The 20,362-nt window shown below is 43.3% G+C and overlaps 1 protein-coding gene across 1 annotated transcript in view; it reads right to left on the minus strand.

The window, feature by feature from the left end:
* LOC143126108 (NACHT, LRR and PYD domains-containing protein 12-like) overlaps window positions 1-20,362 on the minus strand; it is an 87,002-nt gene that overhangs the window by 60,341 nt on the left and 6,299 nt on the right. The window contains exons 4-5 of the mRNA XM_076288027.1: window positions 18,598-18,711; window positions 16,559-16,672 (exon numbers count right to left, since the gene is read on the minus strand). Coding sequence (XP_076144142.1) covers window positions 16,559-16,672; window positions 18,598-18,711 — 228 coding nt within the window. The remainder of the gene's footprint in view (window positions 1-16,558; window positions 16,673-18,597; window positions 18,712-20,362) is intronic.

Here is a 20,362-nt window from a genome sequence, read left to right on the forward strand (position 1 = left end):
CCAGTGATGAAGAATCGTGTAAAATCCCCATCCCCAGAAAGGTTCAAACCAAGCTTGTGCTGATGATGCATGATCACTGATCAAATTGCTATTTTCTGACACAATGCACAACCATTCCCAGGTGCTCACCTGTCTGAATCTCAGCTCTTTAGCCTAGCATCTTAATGCTGTTCACAGCACGGTGAATAACAACGATGACAAAATGCTGTTCATGTTTTAGTTCATAGCCTGGTTATTTATCGAAGGACTTACATGTCCCGTTTTATATTTTATTATGATCACTCGCATTAGGGTTACTGAATAGGTAATGCTACGGTTAACTTAGCATGCCCACCATTACACTGGAGATGTTAAAAAAAAAACTATTTTTACGTAAAACTACTTTACGTAATTCGCTCATTAGCTCAGATCAGTGACTACCAGAGGAAACGCAGGGGAGAAAACTCAAACAAGTTAATGTTAGACTAGCTGTGTTACCGGTTCTCGTTGCAAAATCAAAATTTCACTGGAGCTCCATTCACTTTTGTAGGCTACCCGCAGTCTAAAAAACACTGATTACAGCTTTTCGAGTCACTGTACGAGGTCATTTATTTTATATAGCGAAAGGCCTAATTTAGATACACTTATGGGGTGGGTGCAATTGCGTTTTCTAAAGAATCTCCCGTTTTGATTTTGTACAGAAATTAATATTAAGTGACACATAGGCTACGTAAAAGGGCGGAAAAAAAGGTCACCTTATATAGCAGGCTAAGATATAAGGTCTGGAATTTAATTTAATATTGTTGTAATGGTAGGATAACTACATAGTTTACACAATAATTGCACTGTGTTATAAATATTGTATATCAATGCATTTATTGACTGTCAATTACCCAAAATCGTGGTTCTGTCTATCATTGGACAGTAGCCTATTTAATGCATTCTAATCCATTGTCAATCACTTCCGGGAACTATTTGAAGTTTACATGAACCACGTGACCTTAACGAATTTTGAACACCCATTGTCGCAACTCTACCTTTATATGGCTCTGGAGACGCGCATCGCCTGGAAAGTTTATTCTGAGAAAACGGTGGAGACGACAGGGCAAGCTACTCGCTACTCGGATTTTATTCACTATTCATTTATCTAAGATAAGATATGTTGTGTGGGGTAAATTTACAGCAACGGGATAAAGGTACCACCATATCGCCAGTTTTTTTTCATAGCAGTTAGCTCTTTAATAGTAATATTTTTGATTGCTGCTAATTCGTTTGATTGATGATAGAGCCAACCGGCTTTTCCCTCTCAGACATGTTTGGTCTAATTACGTGCTAATTAATGAATGAAGCTATATATATTTTTTGATAATGTGCCGGATTTATATGGTTTTACGTGATTTTATTTCGTCAGCGCCTTACTGACACTATTTTGTACCATCGATTGGCTAGGCTAGCACCGCTCGGTTGCCAAGCGATACAAGTAGGGGCTGTGGTTAAACTACGTACTCTTTAATGAATAAAAACAATGGTTTTATATGTTAATGAGCACAGTTTTCATATCATTACGTCAAAAAAACTTGTCAGCCCGTATCTGACGATACATATTGATATAATACCAACGTTAGCATCACTAGCGTAGTAGTATTGTTGACTGACGCTGCCGTAGCAGCAGCTAGCTGCTAAGTTAACCATGGCGTAATTTAACGTAACGCTGGTGTTTTGTTGGCTTGTGGTAAAATAACGCACTGAAGAGTGAAATGACATTCTCGTTTTATATATTCGCGTGTCTAGTTATCATTTTATAACGTTAAAAGTGGTGTCAGTCGGTTTATTCCAAAGTAGTGTTAACCAGGTAGTAGCGTTGACGTCACGCCAGGTACTTTTTACCTCAGCATCGTTCTACTGGTAGACGGACGCTAACGTTTATACCCTATAAGTCCACAATGAATAAATATGATCGTGTTTTACTTGTATGTGAATGGTGTGACGTTAAATGATCGATGCTCAGCATGTATACATATATAATCTAGTTGTTGGCAGGTTATCTATAGGCTTGGGGTAGGCTATTGTCTGTCTGACGAACCTACAGTATACACTGAGGAAAGACTACTAAGCTATTAATACCATCTCAACATGGGCTGACCTATCTATTTATATTTATTGCCTATCATATGATACATTTATCCTGCCCCCACACCCTTTTGCTCTCTCCTTGTTCATACCTATAGACAAACACACAGAGTACTTTTCCATTTCTCCCACTCCTCTCACCTATCACCCCCCTTCTTGCACACACACACACACACACACTGCTGCCTCCCCCTTTCTCCCCCCTTGCAGTTCTCTCACACACACAAACTTGGGCCTGCACGTGTGCCCTCTTCCTAGGCTCAGAGTAGATAAAGATCAAAGAGGTGTTGAAAAACTATTGATCTTTTGAACTGTGAACTTCACAGGTCAGCAAAGCTGCACAGCAGCAACAATTGTATCAGGCCAATTCTCTTTGAGCTAGGTTGTCAAATGTGATGCAGTAAATATCTAAAATAAGTTTTGATTTCACCATCTTAACATTATTTGTTTGTTAGTTTGTTTTACAGCCAGCAGGATGAAGGTCAAATTGATATTTCCAGGCAAGGTCAAGGTGACCTTTAGGAGAGGACCAACAGGCTATCTGCGGCAAGATCCATCAGAGGAAGCCAAGAGGCTGAAGGACAATCCTGACCTCCAGGACAAGTCTGCACCTCAGAGGGAAGAAAAGGTGAAAGACAATGCCCGTTCCATTGTCTTCATGAGAGGAGGAGATGTGTCCGACAGACAGGAGGTGCTCGTGGAGTATATTGTACAATTTGGGAAATATAAAGGAAAGTCATTCCGGTGGCTACTGGAAAATGACGTAGGCTACATTGTGTACCTGATCAAGAAGGTTGAAGAGGAGAGAGCTGGACAGTTCAGAGCAGATGATCCCAAGAAGGATAGCCTACTGTCATTCCTCGGGTATAGCAGAAGCTTCAAAGAGATAGAAGACCTTCTGAAGTATCTTGCTGAAAGATCTGTGGCACCACCAGCACTGAATGATGCTGACAACCTGGTTGGTTTTGGCAATCATGCTATGAAGACTCGGGGGGATATTTGGAAGAACAGAGCTGATGGGTACGCTGCATTCATCCTCCGGAAAGAGTGTGTGCCAGGCAGCAAAATGGATCGGCTGAAGCATTACCTCGCTCAGAAAGAGAGCTTCAGAGTGGTCCTGAGGAACCTGCTTCCTCAGGCCTTGTATCATCCGCCTGTCATCATCCAGGTTTGTTGACAATGCAGTTGAGTATTCAGTCAAATTAAAATCTGTAAATGTGTAACCTCACATCTTTGCTTTTGTGCTCTGTTTCACAGAAATGGATGATGATGAAGAGTTGGAGGGAATGATGATGTCTATATCCCCATCCAAACTCCAAGGCCAACTGAGTAAGAAAATCACGCACGCATGCACACGCACGCACGCACACACACACACACCTGTTAAACTGTGGTTTTATTCAGTGTTATGTAAAATGATAAATGCTTGGGATGTCACACTGTTTCTGCACTGTGCACAGGTTCACAAGTTGCTGGAGTCCCTGTGGCCAACGGTCTTACTGCACACTGGAGATGATTCTAACATCAATCTTATCTACTCCACACTGCCTTGAGTTTACTAGGCCAACGTCAGGCCTGTTATAATGCCCATGAATTGCAAATAGTAGAGGTTTTTGTATGCCACTCCGCCTGTTTAAGCAGTAAATGCTTGGAAAGTTAAACTGTCTTTACTCTACTTTCAGGTTCAGAAGTTGTTGGAGTCCCGGTGGTCAAAGGTTTTACTCCTACTGCATTCTAGTGATGATCCTGACATGAATCAGGATTATCTGTTCTACATTGATTTGTTGGTTAGGCCACGTTCTGGTCTGTTCTAATGCTTATGTTCAATTGTTCTACTAACATTGAAGGCATTTATAACTCATCGTTGAGGGTAAGTACAGTTAAGTTCTTGTTTTGCATGTTATTTTGTTGCTATACCTTAAGGGTTTGGTATTTAAATGATCAACAGCATAAAGAACTACACTTCCAAAATGCATAGTGTATATAGTGTATACATTGGTATAGCAAATATTTATTTTTTTTGGACTAGAATTACATTCAATTTGATACATGAAGCTGTAGATTACCCATGCAGTGTAGATGCATCAAAGTACCACACCCTAACATATGTTTTATGGGTTTGCATGCGTTTATGGTGATACTTATTAACACATTTACTAAGGGACAATGATTAAGGGGATTAGACTGACATAGGTTTTCTGTGTTAGGGAGGCTGAAACCAACAGCAACGCTCTCAAAACCAGACCGGCCTGATAGTGCCCTTACATCTCCACGGCCAGGTTGGCATATGCGCAGTTGCGCACGTACACCTGCTAACTTAACTCTACTACACAGACATGCCTGTTTCTGATCAGTGTTCTAATTTTCCACCAGTTCCAGTGAGGGCTCCATTGCCAGTGCCTCCCGAGCTGCTTGCCTTGGGGTTATCTTCAAGCAAGACCACATCACCTTTGAGACCAGTGCGTCCTCCCAGAGCAGCCTCTGCAGCCACTGGTCAGTCTTTGGTTCTCCTACAACCACCACACACACACACACACACTGTAGTAGCACTCTACGTTCTTTAACATTTCTGTGTTTGTTTAACACACTGCACTCTCTCAGACATTCAGTGTCAATTATTATGACCGCCGCGCAGCGAAGCGGCGGTCATATAGGTTTAGTCAGATTTTTTTCTTTTTTTCTTTTTCGCATGTCCAAATTTCCGTCAATGATTCCCGGGACACTGAAAGACCGGGGTAGACGAAACTTGGTGGGCATGTAACCCCATATGGATAGCATGGAACCATCGTTTTTCGTTTTGATCTGTAGCCCCCCCGCTGGACTGCACCCCCCGAAAGGAGGGTAGGGCAGACACAGTTTTCTGTGAATATCTCGAGAACCGTAAGGTTTAGGAGGACCATTTTTTTTGTATGTTGATCTCAAGGGGCCATGTCAACCCATTCCATAACCACTTATTTCATGTATAGCGCCACCTAGTTAAACACAAAAAAGTAAAAATGAGGTGTTGTAATCGCAGGTATCTGTGACCTAATTGGAAGTGTAGGATCATTATGACACCCTCTGAATGCACGCCAAGTTTCATGGAATTCCGTTCATGGGGGGCCACACAATAAATTAATTTATGTTACTATACACCAACTGGCCTGTAGGTGGCCGGAGACAGTTTTCTGTGAATATCTCGAGAACCGTAGGGCCTAGGAGGTCCACCTTTTTTTTGTATGTTGATCTCAAGGGGCCATGTCAACCCATCCCATTACCACTTATTTCATGTATAGCGCCACCTAGTTAAAAATTAAAAAGCAAAAAATTAGGTGTTTTCATCACAATATCTCTGGCTGACATGGTCAAAACTGCACAAAATTGAAAGTGTATGATCATTATGACACCCTCCGAATGCATGCCAAGTTTTGTGTACTTTCGTTCATGGGGGGCCTTACAATAAAATAATTTATGTGTACATTTAGTGACGTACACCAACAAGGATTCCCGGCACACTGAAAGACCGGGGTACACAAAACTTGGTGGGCATGTACCCCCACATGGATAGCATGGAACCGTCATTTTTCGTTTTGATCTGTAGCCCCCCCGCTGGACTGGACCCCCCGAAAGGAGGGTAGGCCAGACACAGTTCTCTGTGAATATCTTGAGAACTGTAGGGCCTAGGATGACCATTTTTTTCGTATATTTGCCTCCAGGGGTCATGTTAACCCATTTCATGTGCACACATGTGCACAAACAGATACACACACACACACACACACACATTCACAGTAATCATATGTATGACACATACTCACACAGTAGACATATGTACGCTTCCATGCACAGGCACATACGCAGGCACACACACAAGCACACACACACACACACACACACACACACACACACACACTCACACACATAACAAACATAACACAAACAAATCAAGAATTTCTCAGAATTATAAACAGGCAAGATGGAGGTGGGGTTGTATAAAATGAATTTTACATGTGAAATCTATGAACTAATCATGTTTTGGTACTTGTTGTCTAGCAGATACCAGTGAGAATTGAGTGTGGATAATGCAATTTAATGAGACAGTTAGAATCATATAGGCCTTTCAGCGTGATTTCTTTTTGTGGAAAAAATGTGCTGGACAGGGCGGCGGTCATATTTTGTACCGCTCTGCGGTACATCTAGTTTACTTTGTATTCTGTTTTTTTTCACTCTTTAACTCTGTCTCTGTGCCCTTTTCTCCCTCTCCCCCCACTTCTCACCATCATTCCAGCTGTCTCTACTGCATCTGCAGCACCCCATGCTGTGCTGTCTCTGCTCCGTCTGCAGCACCCCATGCTGTCTCTACTACATCTGCAGCACCCCATGCTGTCTCTACTGCATCTGTAGCACCCCATGCTGTCTCTACTGCATCTGTAGCACCTAGAGATGCACCGATATGGAATTTTAGGGCCGATAACGATAACCGATATTTATTGGTTTTTTGTGGCCGATACCGATAATATTACTCTTGAAAAAAAATTGTGAAAAGTGATTTGGGGAAAGCATTTAATAAGCATAATTTTATTGCAGTAATTTTACCTACCACCAAATGATGGACAGAACTCATAATAGTCCTCAATAGTAAGGCAGTCAACAACATAACAGTAGCCTAGCCCTACAGTATGTGTGGCTACTTTAAGTGAACCTGACGTCAGTGAATTGCGAGTGAGTGGCTAGAGAGTTTGAATCGTTTTCATTTAGGACTAAACGCTCATAAACGGCTCAGTTTGGAATAAGCTACAGTATAGCGACCAAATCAGTGTTTGTGAGGGAAACTTCACAACTTCAACTGCGGGTAACTGAATAAAGCTGCAACTCCTCAGACTGTATCTTATGTCCGTCTACTCTGTTGCGCACAACCTGCTGCAGCAGAAATGAAAGGAGTTAGCCCCGAAGGTTTTAATAACTTTTTATGATGACCTGTCTGGAACTGAAGCACGAATGGTTAGCATATTTCTAGGTAATAATACAAAACCCAAGCTAAAGTAATGCAAATATAATACTAAAACACAACTTAGAACTAGGCCTACTTATGTACTCGTCCCACTAACGAGTTTGTTTATTTGTTTCCCCGACCAGCGCGGTAAAGTGCAAACACACCAGCACAAGACGGCTCTAGATAGGGCTGAGCTCCGCTCTGTTAAGGTTAAATGGCGGATCATTCACGAGAGGATTTTGAGATGCAGATTCCCAAATGAACGCATATCCACAGATTTTGTTAGAGTGGTGAAATACATTCACACCGCTGACATTATATTGAGGAAAAAGTATAGCCAACCAAGCTCAAGTAGCTCAGTGTAGCCAGACGGACCTTACGTAGCCTAGGCTTAAATTAGGACTTTAAAAAATATCGGCGCAAATTATCGGCCAGAATTCTGTTATCGGACCGATAATAATATTTTAATTTTTTCACTTATCGGCTAATAATATATCGGCCGCCGATATATCGTGCATCCCTAGTAGCACCCCATGCTGTCTCTACTGCATCTGCATCTGCAGCACCCCATGCTGTCTCTACTGCATCTGCAGCACCCCATGCTGTCTCTACTGCATCTGTAGCACCCCATGCTGTCTCTACTGCATCTGCAGCACCCCATGCTGTCTCTACTGCATCTGCATCTGCAGCACCCCATGCTGTCTCTACTGCATCTGCAGCACCCCATGCTGTCTCTACTGCATCTGCATCTGCAGCACCCCATCCTGTCTCTGCTCCGTCTGCAGCACCCCATGCTGTCTCTACTGCATCTGCAGCACCCCATGCTGTCTCTACTGCATCTGCAGCACCCCATGCTGTCTCTACTGCATCTGCATCTGCAGCACCCCATGCTGTCTCTACTGCATCTGCAGCACCCCATGCTGTCTCTACTGCATCACAACAACTACTCAAGCAAGCAGTAAAGCTAATAAGATATACACCAATCTACGTCTGGAATAGTCTTTCCAAAATTACGTGACCCGTGGGAACCCTGCCAGTATTGCAAGTAGCCTATGTCAGCAACAGGTTGAGGGCCCTATCATCGTGGTCTAAAGCGCATGGTCACTAGTCAAAAGCGTATTTAAATTTAAATCCAGTCCACATTGGGAGTGTTTTCGTTATCAAACGTCGGGCGGATGGCGCAACAAGGCATCCTATGTTTCTTAATCAGTCATGGGTGTGTTTTGGGCGTAACATCATTTAAACCAATGAGAATTACATCTGACATTCCTTTTAACAGCGAGCAGCCCAACTTTAAAAAGCGCATCGGTATTTTCATAGTCAGTGGCGCATTTGAAGGAATCTAGTATAAGTACAGGGTTTCCCGCAGCACTTTGCTGTCAAGGCGGCCGCCTTGGCAAAACAGGCCTGCCGCCTTAACTATGTCGTCAAAAAAAAAGTATTACACCATGTTACTCCTGTCCTGTTTTCTCCCTTTCATTCCTAACCATGACCAACACCAGTCTCCCTTCTCCGCAGAACGCATTAAAAAAAATAAGAAACGTGCCACGAATCGAAAAATAATCCGTTTTTATAATCTTTACATATGTGATATGCCTCCGAATCAGAGCTAGTGAACGGAGCTGAGCGGTGCATATCCCGCTCCTCGCTCTCAAGAATCAGTCAAATCACGAACAGCCACAGCTCCGTTTAATTGTCAGGTGTGATGAAATGCGTTCATATTCCACTTTTTATGTCATAAACATTGCAGGCCTATGGAAAGGTTTTGTGGTAGGATTGTCCAATGGTCAAGTTGTTGCTTCAATTTGTGTTTTAATGCGACTCACCGATGCTGGGTTCATCAGTTTTGTGCAAGTTTAAAATGTTTAGCCGACTGCGTAATTTGTCATTTTCGTTCTATAAGTTCCACTTTTCATGTCATGAATATAACATGCCTATGATAAGGCTTTGCAGTTGTCCAATATGGTCAATCTAGAATATAACATGCCTATGATAAGGCTTTGCAGTTGTCCAATATGGTCAATCTATTGTCTCAATTGTGTTTCATGTGACGCGCAGAAGCTACATTCATGCATTGTTTTGCTCCAGTTGAAAATGTTTCTGCGGAATTTGTCAGCTGTGATCAAATGTGTTCAATAGATTCCTCTTTTATGTCATAAATATAACATGCCTATGATTCATGCATTGCCCACCCGTTTTTTTCTGTGCCCACCCATTTGAACATTTCTGGCTACGCTACTTTTAGAAAGAAAACTGATAAGTCATAAGTGTACTATTCCTACAAAACAACTATATACTAACGTAGCGCAAGAATGTAGCGCAAGAATAACCGTATGGTGACACAGTTTCAGTGAGTAAAGATTCATTTTGGAATCTAAGAGGACATATTTTGCGGAAACATGAGTGTGCTACGGAGAGCAAAGAAAAACGTGAGCAATTTGAATATGCTTCATATCAAGTAGAAGGCTAAAGTAAAACTTGGATGCTAAGCCTGTATTCTTTAGGCAATTAATCCCACTGATCCCTTTAGTTTTAGGGTTGTGTGTATTAACGTTGCCAAGCGTGTTTGTTGTTGCACTATCGGTGTTGCACTATCTTTTAAAATAAATGAGAATGAAATATATTGCCGTTGGGATTTAAGTTCTGTTTAAGGTGACAATTCGGCTTGTAGATTATTTCTCCCTCTTTTAAATTGGAGCGAGCATGGAGTGATTTCACTGCAATGGAATGATTTTTAAGTGGAGCAGGGAGCGAAATTGAGGCAGCGACCTGACGCGAATTTGAGCGGAGAAGCGGCCGAGAAAACAGCCACCTGATCGAAGCAGAGTGTTGACTTGCGCGTCTTTTTAAGATGGTGAGCGTAAATGAAGGAAAGCCCTCTAATCGGACGGGCAAGACTGACAAATAGACGGGCCTAGGCCCGTCCAGGCCCGCCCGTGTCTACGCGTACGCTTTCTAAATTATTTAGATAACTCCATCTCCATCAACAAACTTAGGCTACTATGGCCAATATCTTTGAAATTTAATGGTCTTGGTTTTATTAGGAAGACATGAATTCTGGGTGGGTTTGGGCAAGCCTCAGACTCGTGTGAACAGTATCGGAGGAGAACAGAGCGGCCGCTCCGGCCTCTAAATTAAAAAGCTCTCCGTGCTCAAATTCCATCCATATTACACAAAACTATAAAATAATCTAAATTTCATTCACTCTCGGTGTATAGATCAGGACAGACTTGCGGAACAGGCTGCAGGGCAACAGTCTGACAGCCTGCATGAAGACAGGCATTCCTACAACCTCTAGGGGCTGCTGGAACATCTTTTTCAGCATTCGCGCCTCTCTCCGAGAGTGAATTATCTAGACTTCTGACATGTAGCCGTCCTACCACATGCTCGCTGGACCCTATACCCACGAGCCTACTTCAGTCCATCAGCCCAACCATCGCACCAGCTATCACACATGTGATCAATGTCTCACTAACCTCCGGCACATTTCCAACAGCGTTCAAAATGGCCCGGGTAACACCATTACTTAAGAAAGCTTCTCTCAACCCTGCTCAAGTTGAGAACTACCGCCCTGTCTCACTCCTGCCTTTCCTATCCAAAGGCATTGAACGAGCAGTCTCCAAACAGGTCTCTGACTTCCTTTCACAGAACAACCTTCTGGATCCAAATCAATCTGGGTTCAAAAGCAGCCACTCTACCGAAACGGCTCTGCTGTCTGTAACAGAAGCCTTAAAAGAAGCCAGGGGGACCGCTCGGTCATCAGTACTCATTCTGCTTGACTTATCGGCTGCCTTTGACACGGTTAATCACCGCATCCTTCTCTCTATACCGCTAACATGGGAATCTCCGGTTCTGCTCTCTCCTGGTTTGAATCCTACCTCACAGGACGCTCGTTTAACGTATCATGGCTTGGTCAGCTATCTGCACCTCACCATCTCACCACAGGGGTCCCCCAGGGCTCAGTGCTGGGCCCCCTTCTCTTTGCTATCTACACAACCTCCTTGGGACAGATTATCCGTTCGCATGACTTCTCATACCACTGCTATGCAGACGACGCACAGCTCCATCTGTCCTTTCCACCTGATGACCCCTTAGTTTCAGCACGGATCTCGGAATGCCTCTCAGACATAGCTACATGGATGAAGGCACACCACCTCCATCTGAACCTCTCAAAGACTGAACTGCTGGTCCTCCCAGCTAAGAATAGAACAGAAGCTTTATTTGTCATTGCATAAAATACAGAGTATCAACACAACGAAATTTCAAGTTGCCACTCTTGGTCAGTGCTTTTTTTTTTAAAGAGCAATAAATAATTTATGAATAATAGGTAAACGTACAGAAAAAACATCCCCAATATGCCCCGCCCTCTCTATTACTCTCACACACACTCTCATCCTCCCAGCCCCAAACGCAGCACAACATTTACACACAAAAAATAAAAAATAAAAAATACTCTCCAAACCCTCCCAGACAGAACACCCTCCAGCACATATGAGTAAAATAGCCACAGCCTAAATAGCAGGAAAAGTGCCTAGTGCATAGGTGCGCAGAATGCAATATTGTCCAGAGGTGTTTGAGGTTGAACATGGCAGGGGAGGGGAAGATTGGGGGGTGGGGGGTGGCCACAGTTTGCAGAGGGTTCTTTTTTTTGGTTTAGTGAGCGTATGGCCCAGGGGAAGAAACTGTTGGTTAGTCTGGTGGTGCGTGCATTTATAGACCTGAAACGCCTGCCGGAGGGAAGCAGGTTGAACAGGTGGTGGGCAGGGAGGGCAGAGTCTTTGAAAATGGATCTGTTGAGGCAGCGGGAGTCGGCGTGCCGCGCAACCCGCATAACAAGCTCTGATGCAATAGGTGAGTATGCTTTCAATGATAGACCTGTAGAAGGACACCAGCAGCTTCTGTTTGAGGTGTTTTTTCCTGAGAATTCTTAGGAAATGTAGTTGCTGTTGGGCCTTCTTAGTTATTGCTTTGGTGTTGATGGACCAGGTCTTCGGAGATGTGTACCCCTAGGAATTTGAATGACACCCTTTCCACGCAGTCGCCGTTCAGGTGGAGAGGGGCAAGTGCAGTGCGGTTGCGTCTGAAGTCTATGATGATCTCCTTAGTCTTTAAAGTGTTGAGGAGTAGCTTGTTGGCTGAGCACCAAGCTGAGAGTTTCTGGACCTCAGCTCTGTCCTCAGACTCATCGCCGCCTGAAATGAGACCTAAACCTACCATACACCACAAATGAGACCTAAACCTACCATACACCACAACATCAACATCAAATTTGACTCCCTGTCTGTTTCACCTACCAGGACTGCAAGAAATCTAGGAGTTGTTCTCGACAACCAACTAAACTTCTCAGATCATGTTGCCTTAGTCGCCCGGTCATGCCGTTTCACACTCTACAACATACAGAAAATTAGGACTTACTTGACTCAATATGCTACCCAACTTCTGGTTCAGGCAATAGTCATCTCACAACTCGACTACTGCAACGCCCTCCTGACAGGTCTCCCAGCCTGCGCAGTGAAACCCCTTCAGATGATCCAGAATGTGGCGGCGCGCCTGGTCTACAACCAACCCAAAAGGGCACATGTTACCCCACTGCTCATCCAGCTACACTGGCTACCTATAGCGGCCCGCATCAAATTCAAGGCTCTAACGCTTGCCTACAAAGTAGTCTCCGGTTCTGCTCCCGCCTACTTGAATGCCCTCATACAGACATACGCTACCTCTAGACCGCTGCGCTCCTCAGACGAACGACGTCTAGCTCTACCACCGGTACGCTCAGGCCAACCCAAACTTTTCTCATCTTTTTTTCCTCGTTGGTGGAACACACTGCCCGTTCCTACAAAACTCCTGAAGACCCAGCTCTTTAGAGAACATCTCCTCTCATAGCACCACTTACAACAAATCTTGCTGATCCTAGCACTTACCAGCCGTCTTGAACTGACACGTAACTGTTAAAAACAGCACTCACTGATGCACTTATTCTTACTGTACTTACCGTTTTTTTAATTGTCCTAAAATTGTTGAGAATTGCTTTAAAACTTAAACTGTTTACCATGTTGTTAGTCGCTTTGACTAAAAATGCGTCAGCCAAATGTAATGTAATGTAATGTAATGTAATGTAATGTAAGGGTCCAATAGTAAAACAGTGCAATTACCAAAGGGCCCCTTGAAATGTTATTTTTTAAAGCCAAGGAGGATGGTTTGTAGTTACAGATCACATTTGCACATTTTGTTGTTTTGCACTTTCTTTTGCACTTGTTCTATATTTTGTAATAGTCTTTGTTGAAATTGCACAAATGACACAAATATTTTAAAATATTTGTATACTGTTGTATAATTTGTTTGGTGTTATTACTTTGTTAACTGTTATTTTGAGAAGCTGGTTATTTATTTAATATGTAGTGTAGGCTACTGTATCGCACAAACAAGACGCCAGCACCCACATCCCCCACCCCCACCGGTCGGACCAACACCATAACCCCCCCCCCCACCCCGGTCGGACGGCAACCGATACCAGATACCGATACCGTTTATCCTGAAGAGGAGTTGCTTATATCTCGTGACAGTGCGTCTTCAGCTGTGATTCATATTTGCCTCTCCGTCATTACCAACTTCAAAAGATGGTAAATAACTACTAATTGTGAGATGTATTTTGTAATATCTTTATTCTAATTATGTTTCTCATTCTAATCGTGTAATTTGTAATGTTTTGCATGGATGTGCGCTGATGCGCTTTCGTGGATGAGAGAAGCATGGTGCGTCGTGCACCCGCCCATATCACTGTTGATAATGCGCTCTTAAAATAACATAAACAACTCGCCATGGATTTCTGACCGGGGGCCTGTACTATGAAGCGGGGTTACTGGCTTATCTGGGTAACTTTGAGAGTAACTTTATCACGTATGGCGTAACTTCTCGATTAGCCCGTACTATGAAAGGTGGATAGGCTTTAACCGAGGTATGCTGCCATGGCAATTTACGCTGCATCTCAAACCTGGTCCGAGCAGGTTATGTTCTTGGTTAACCCGAGATTTCCGTTTAACCACACCCTTTATAAGTAGGCTGCCACCCCTCCACGTACAACTTGTCTGCGTACCTGGATGATTCATACGACATTGGAGCGCAAATCATGAGGGACTCTCTTCGCAGGGCGAGGGTTTTTAGAGACCGCCAGAATCCGCTGACATTAGCGGATGATATTCTTTATGAACGATATAGATTCTCAGCCGAGGGAATTCGTTATCATTGTCAGCTGATCGAGGCAGACGTCTCTAATGTCACCCGCCGTAGCAATGCACCTTACGATAGAACAGATAATGTGCCTTTCGTTGAGATATTTTGCCAGTGGACAATTCATGTATTCGGTGAATATCTGAGCAAGAATAGGCTACTGTATGTCCGAAAATAAATCGGACATAGCCTACAGTGTGCTGAACATCTGAGCAAGAATACTGTAGGCCTATGTCCGAAAATAAATCACCCTTTTAACATAAAACTTGAATGTCATATTACCCTGCACATAAAGGCTGCACATTTCCACTGCACCAGGATCCGACCAAATGCCTCCCTCAACCCCCTCCATAATCGGCCTTCCGCTATTATTTGCGATGGCCAAAACATCTGCTACTGTAAAAGACTCTGGTGCCTTTCCTCCTACAGTAGGCCTAGTGTTCAAAGGCACTTTTTTCTTGTGTTTCCTTGTAAAACAGAGGCCAAGTGAAGGCTATAGTCCTAAGCATACAACATATTGTCACAATTAAGAAATATTAATGCAAGCTATAACTATATAAAACCTACCATTCTGATATGTTTTTGTGTTTCATTTTCACCTGCTGCCATGTGCGTTTGGCACTGGTGTTGCATCTGAAATGTTCACAGGATTAGGCATAGGCTACGCTAAATCGGTCAATGGGGGCTACTTAAACATTCAATTATCCTTATTAATCTATATGCCCACTTCTGAATTGTGTTGCATCTGTAGGCCTTTTTATGAACTCAAAATAGGCAATTTACCAGTAATTATTTCAACTCATTTCAGACATTCTGCAAGCTATTTATCCTCCGTAACACATATTTGAGGAACATGTGGAAATAAAACTTTTCTTTTAGGCATTTTGGCTACCCAATCTGCAATACGTTGCCAACAGCCTTGCCTTGCTTTGTTCACTGCCGGCGTTTTTGATTTTTGTCGTAGAGTGGGTATTAATTCCTCGTAACTTGTCATAATAATTGTGCATTCCTCATCCGTAAAATAAGGTGATCGTGTCGTCATTGAAAGTGGTGACTTGCGCTGCAACCCGCCCCTTTTATGTGAACGCGCACAAACTCCAATTAGGTTAACCCCGGTTCAACAAATCAACTTCATAATCAGCGTTGTAGTACCGATTAACACCACTTAAGATAACCAGGTTTTGTCAACCCCGGTTTAACAAAGTAACTCTGGGTTATATCTGCTCCCTTCGTAGTACAGGCCACAGGTTTCTCTTGGTTAGTGGCGCAATGCGTTTTAGGTAGTGTACTGTCAGGATCCGGCCCAGGATCATTACGTAGGTCCTGGCCATGTATTCCTTGTTTTCTGTAGTGATTGTATTTCTTGTGTGTTTTACCTTGTTTTATATCTTCCTGTCACTTCCTGTTGTGCTTTGATTTACTTCCTGTGTCCTGTACAATGTGTTCCTTTGTTTTACCCTTGTCATGTGCTTTTGTTCCTTGACCATACCCCTCATCTGAGCCTTGTGCCTGATTATTGCTTTGTTCCTTTCCACCTGTGTCTTGTTAGTCCTGTTTGGTTCTGTGTATTTAAACCCTGTCCCTTCTTGTGTTCTTTGCTGGATTATTTTGAGTCTTTCAGTCACGTCATGTAAATCCTTGTCAAGGCTGTATCTCCAGTGTACTCTGTGTCAAGCTTTGTTGTTTGTGATCTTCGACTGTTTTTGGATTTCGTGTTGCCTTTTGGAATTTAATCTGTTTTTTAAAGTTTCGAAATCTTTTGAGTGTTGGACTGTTTTTGACCTGCCTTTTGTGGAGTTTGTTCCTGCCCTGTCAGAGTTCCCTTATTTTTGAACTGCCCTTTTGAAGCTAAGTTTTGACATTAAAGTCTTTTTCCCTTCAATTCCTGATTTGGTGTCTGCTATTGGGTCCAATCCTGCGTGCCGGTCCTCAGACCGTGACAGTGTACGATAGCGATTTTTAGACATCGTGGCAGACCCCTCCCTAGGTTGTTAATTGCCACACCCCTTGGCGTGACGTGCAAAATAAGAATTAAACGTTGCGCTGGGATAATAATCCGCTTTCCGTCATGCACTAAGTCGGAAAATAGGGCCCTGAACATGAAGGAGGAGATGTTAGAATGCATATTACAGATCAGAGGGTCAGTGAGCAACTGGAGGAGAATGTAGGTGAGGCTACTATGTAAAATGTCAAATAAATGTCAAATAAAAATGTCAAAATGTCAAAACTGCTTTATAAATGATAACTCACTTTGGATCAGACTGTGGTGGCCCACTGCTGAATGTGGGACGGTTCCCCATGGACTGGTCACTCATCAGAGACACACAGCTGGGAACTGGAGACACTGGTCTGTGTGTCTGTGGTCTGGATACACAAGGGAAGAAAAACACAATGGTGATTCTAGAAGAAATGCAAAGTCAAAACATGCTTCCCTTATCTCATTCTTCTTAACACTTCTGTCTTTGAACAGATCTTTCTCTGTGTCTCTCCCCCTCTCTCACGCTATCTCACACTCAAACACACACACACACACACACACATACACACATGAAAATTCCAAAACTTTTCCTTGACTTTCCCTGACAAAAAAAACTAAGTATAAGTATATATACTCTTTTGATCCCATGAGGGAAATTTGGTCTCTGCATTTATCCCAATCCGTGAATTAGTGAAACACACTCAGCACACAGTGAACACACCGTGAGGTGAAGCACACACTAATCCCGACGCAGTGAGCTGCCTGCTACAACAGCGGAGCTCGGGGAGCAGTGAGGGGTTAGGTGCTTTGCTCAAGGGCACTTCAGCCGCTTCCTACTGGTCGGGCTTCGAACCGGCAACCCTCCGGTCACAAGTCCGAAGTGCTAACCAGTAGGCCACGGCGGCCCCAAGCTAAATTTCCGTAACCTACTATATGATCAATGATACAATATACCAACCATAGATTTCAGAGCAGCTGCATAGCGTTCAATAATCTTTTCTTTTTTTAGTGCAGGAGATGAATAAATGTAGCGGGGAAATCCAGACCCAGATCTGAAAGATTAAGGGTCTGGCTACGAGTAAAAATGGCCCAACTAGAGGGGCGGCACCAAGCATGCATTTGAAAATATCACTGCACGCAAATGGATAACATTACGACCAATGTTTACTAGCTGATTCCGGACTTCGACGCAAATGGATAACACTACGACCAATGTTGTGATTGGTGCAGCTCGGCTCCAGGGCATAGGTAATGAGCATCGTTACTCATCGCCAGAGTGACTCGCTGAGCAAATTCAAATTGTGTTCGCGGGAACTTTAGATTTCCAGAGTAGAATAAATGGGCATTAAATAAACACAGTTGGGCTAACTACAACTACTCAAGCAAGCAGTAAAGCTAATAAGATATACACCAATCCTGCATGGACATACGTATATTTTTATAAATGTATTTTGGCAAGCACATTTCAAACTGCTACAACAAAATCCCCTGATATTCCATGACTTTGACCCAAAAAAATATTAAATTCCCCGACTTTCCACATCTGGAATAGTTTTTCCGAAATTCCATGATATTCCAGAAATTCCATGACCCGTGGGAACCCTGCCAATGTTGCAAGTAGCCTATGTCAGCAACAGGTTGAGGACCCTATCATCGTGGTCTAAAACACATGGTCACTAGTCAAAAGCATATTTAAATTTAGTAGGAGGTCCAGTCCACGTTGGGAGTGTTTTCGTTATCAAACGTCGGGCGGATGGCGCAACAAGGCGTCCCTAGGTTTCTTAATCAGTCATGGGTGTGTTTTGGGTGTAACATCATTTAAACCAAAAAGAATTACATCGGTCATCCCTTAAACAGCGAGCAGTGCAACTTTGAAGCATGGTGCGTCGTGCATCCGCCCATATCATTGTTAATAATGCGCTCTTAAAATAACATAAACAACTCGCCATGGACTTCTGACCAGGTTTCTCTTGGTCAGCGGCGCAATGCGTTTTAGGAAGTGTACGATAGCGATTTTTAGACAACGTGGCAGACCCCTCCCAAGGTTGTTAATTGCCTCACCCCTTGGCACGTTGCTCATAAAAAGAGACGTGCAAAATAAGAATTAAACGTTGCGCTGGGATAATAATCTGCTTTCTGTCATGGGTCAAGTCGGGAAAAAAGGGCCCTGAACATGAAGGAGGAGATGTTAGAATGCATATTACAGATCAGAGGGTCAGTGAGCAACTGGAGGAGAATGTAGGCGAGGCTACTATGTAACTTCAAATAAAAATGTCAAAATGTCAAAACTGCTTTATAAATGATAACTCACTTTGGATCAGACTGTGGTGGCCCACTGCTGAATGTGGGACGGTTCCCCATGGACTGGTCACTCTTCAGAGACACACAGCTGGGAACTGGAGATATTGGTCTGTGTGTCTGTGGTCTGGATAAACAAGGGAAGAAAAACACAATGGTGATTCTAGAAGAAAGGCAAAGTCTAAACATGCTTCCCTAATCTCATTCTTCTAAACACTTCTGTCTTTGAACAGATCTTTCTCTGTGTCTCTCTCCCTTTCTCTCGCTATCTCACACTCACACACACAAAAATTCCAAAACTTTTGCCTGACTTTCCCTGACAAAAAAACTAAGTATAAGTATATACTGTATACTCTTTTGATCCCATGAGGGAAATTTGGTCTCTGCATTTATCCCAATCCGTGAATTAGTGAAATACACTAAGCACACAGTGAACACACCGTGAGGTGAAGCACACACTAATCCCGACGCAGTGAGCTGCCTGCTACAACAGCGGTGCTCTGGGAGCAGTGAGGGGTTAGGGTGCTTTGCTCAAGGGCACTTCAGCCGCCTCCTACTGGTCGGGCTTCGAACCGGCAACCCTCCGGTTACAAGTCCGAAGTGCTAACCAGTAGGCCACGGCTGCCCCAAGCTGAATTTCCATAACCTACTATATGATCAATGATACAATATACCAACCATAGATTTCAGAGCAGCTGCATAGCGTTCAATAATCTTTTACTTTTTTAGAGCAGGAGATGAATAAATGTAGCGGGGAAATCCAGACCCAGATCTGAAAGATTAAGGGTCTGGCTACGAGTAAAAATGGCCCAACTCGAGGGGCGGCACCAAGCATGCATTTGAAAATATCACTGCACGCAAATGGATAACATTACGACCAATGTTTACTAGCTGATTCCGGACTTCGACGCAAATGGATAACACTACGACCAATGTTGTGATTGGTGCAGCTCGGCTCCAGGGCATAGGTAATGAGCATCGTTACTCATCGCCAGAGTGACTCGCTGAGCAAATTCAAATTGTGTTCGCGGGAACTCTAGATTTCCAGAGTAGAATAAATGGGCATTAAATAAACACAGTTGGGCTAACTACAACTACTCAAGCAAGCAGTAAAGCTAATAAGATATACACCAATCCTGCATGGACATACGTATATTTTTATAAATGTATTTTGGCAAGCACATTTCAAACTGCTACAACAAAATCCCCTGATATTCCATGACTTTGACCCAAAAAAATATTAAATTCCCCGACTTTCCACATCTGGAATAGTTTTTCCGAAATTCCATGATATTCCAGAAATTCCATGACCCGTGGGAACCCTGCCAATGTTGCAAGTAGCCTATGTCAGCAACAGGTTGAGGACCCTATCATCGTGGTCTAAAACACATGGTCACTAGTCAAAAGCATATTTAAATTTAGTAGGAGGTCCAGTCCACGTTGGGAGTGTTTTCGTTATCAAACGTTGGGCGGATGGCGCAACAAGGTGTTCCTAGGTTTCTTAATCAGTCATGGGTGTGTTTTGGGTGTAACATCATTTAAACCAAAAAGAATTACATCGGTCATCCCTTAAACAGCGAGCAGTGCAACTTTGAAGCATGGTGCGTCGTGCATCCGCCCATATCATTGTTAATAATGCGCTCTTAAAATAACATAAACAACTCGCCATGGACTTCTGACCAGGTTTCTCTTGGTCAGCGGCGCAATGCGTTTTAGGAAGTGTACGATAGCGATTTTTAGACGACGTGGCAGACCCCTCCCAAGGTTGTTAATTGCCA

This window comes from Alosa pseudoharengus, unplaced genomic scaffold (assembly GCF_046254945.1).
Source record: "Alosa pseudoharengus isolate Yale_2024_CS ecotype anadromous, Long Island Sound unplaced genomic scaffold, YU_APseudo_1.1 YU_APseudo_1.1_scf_1, whole genome shotgun sequence".
In the NCBI taxonomy this organism is placed as follows: Eukaryota; Metazoa; Chordata; class Actinopteri; order Clupeiformes; family Clupeidae; genus Alosa; species Alosa pseudoharengus.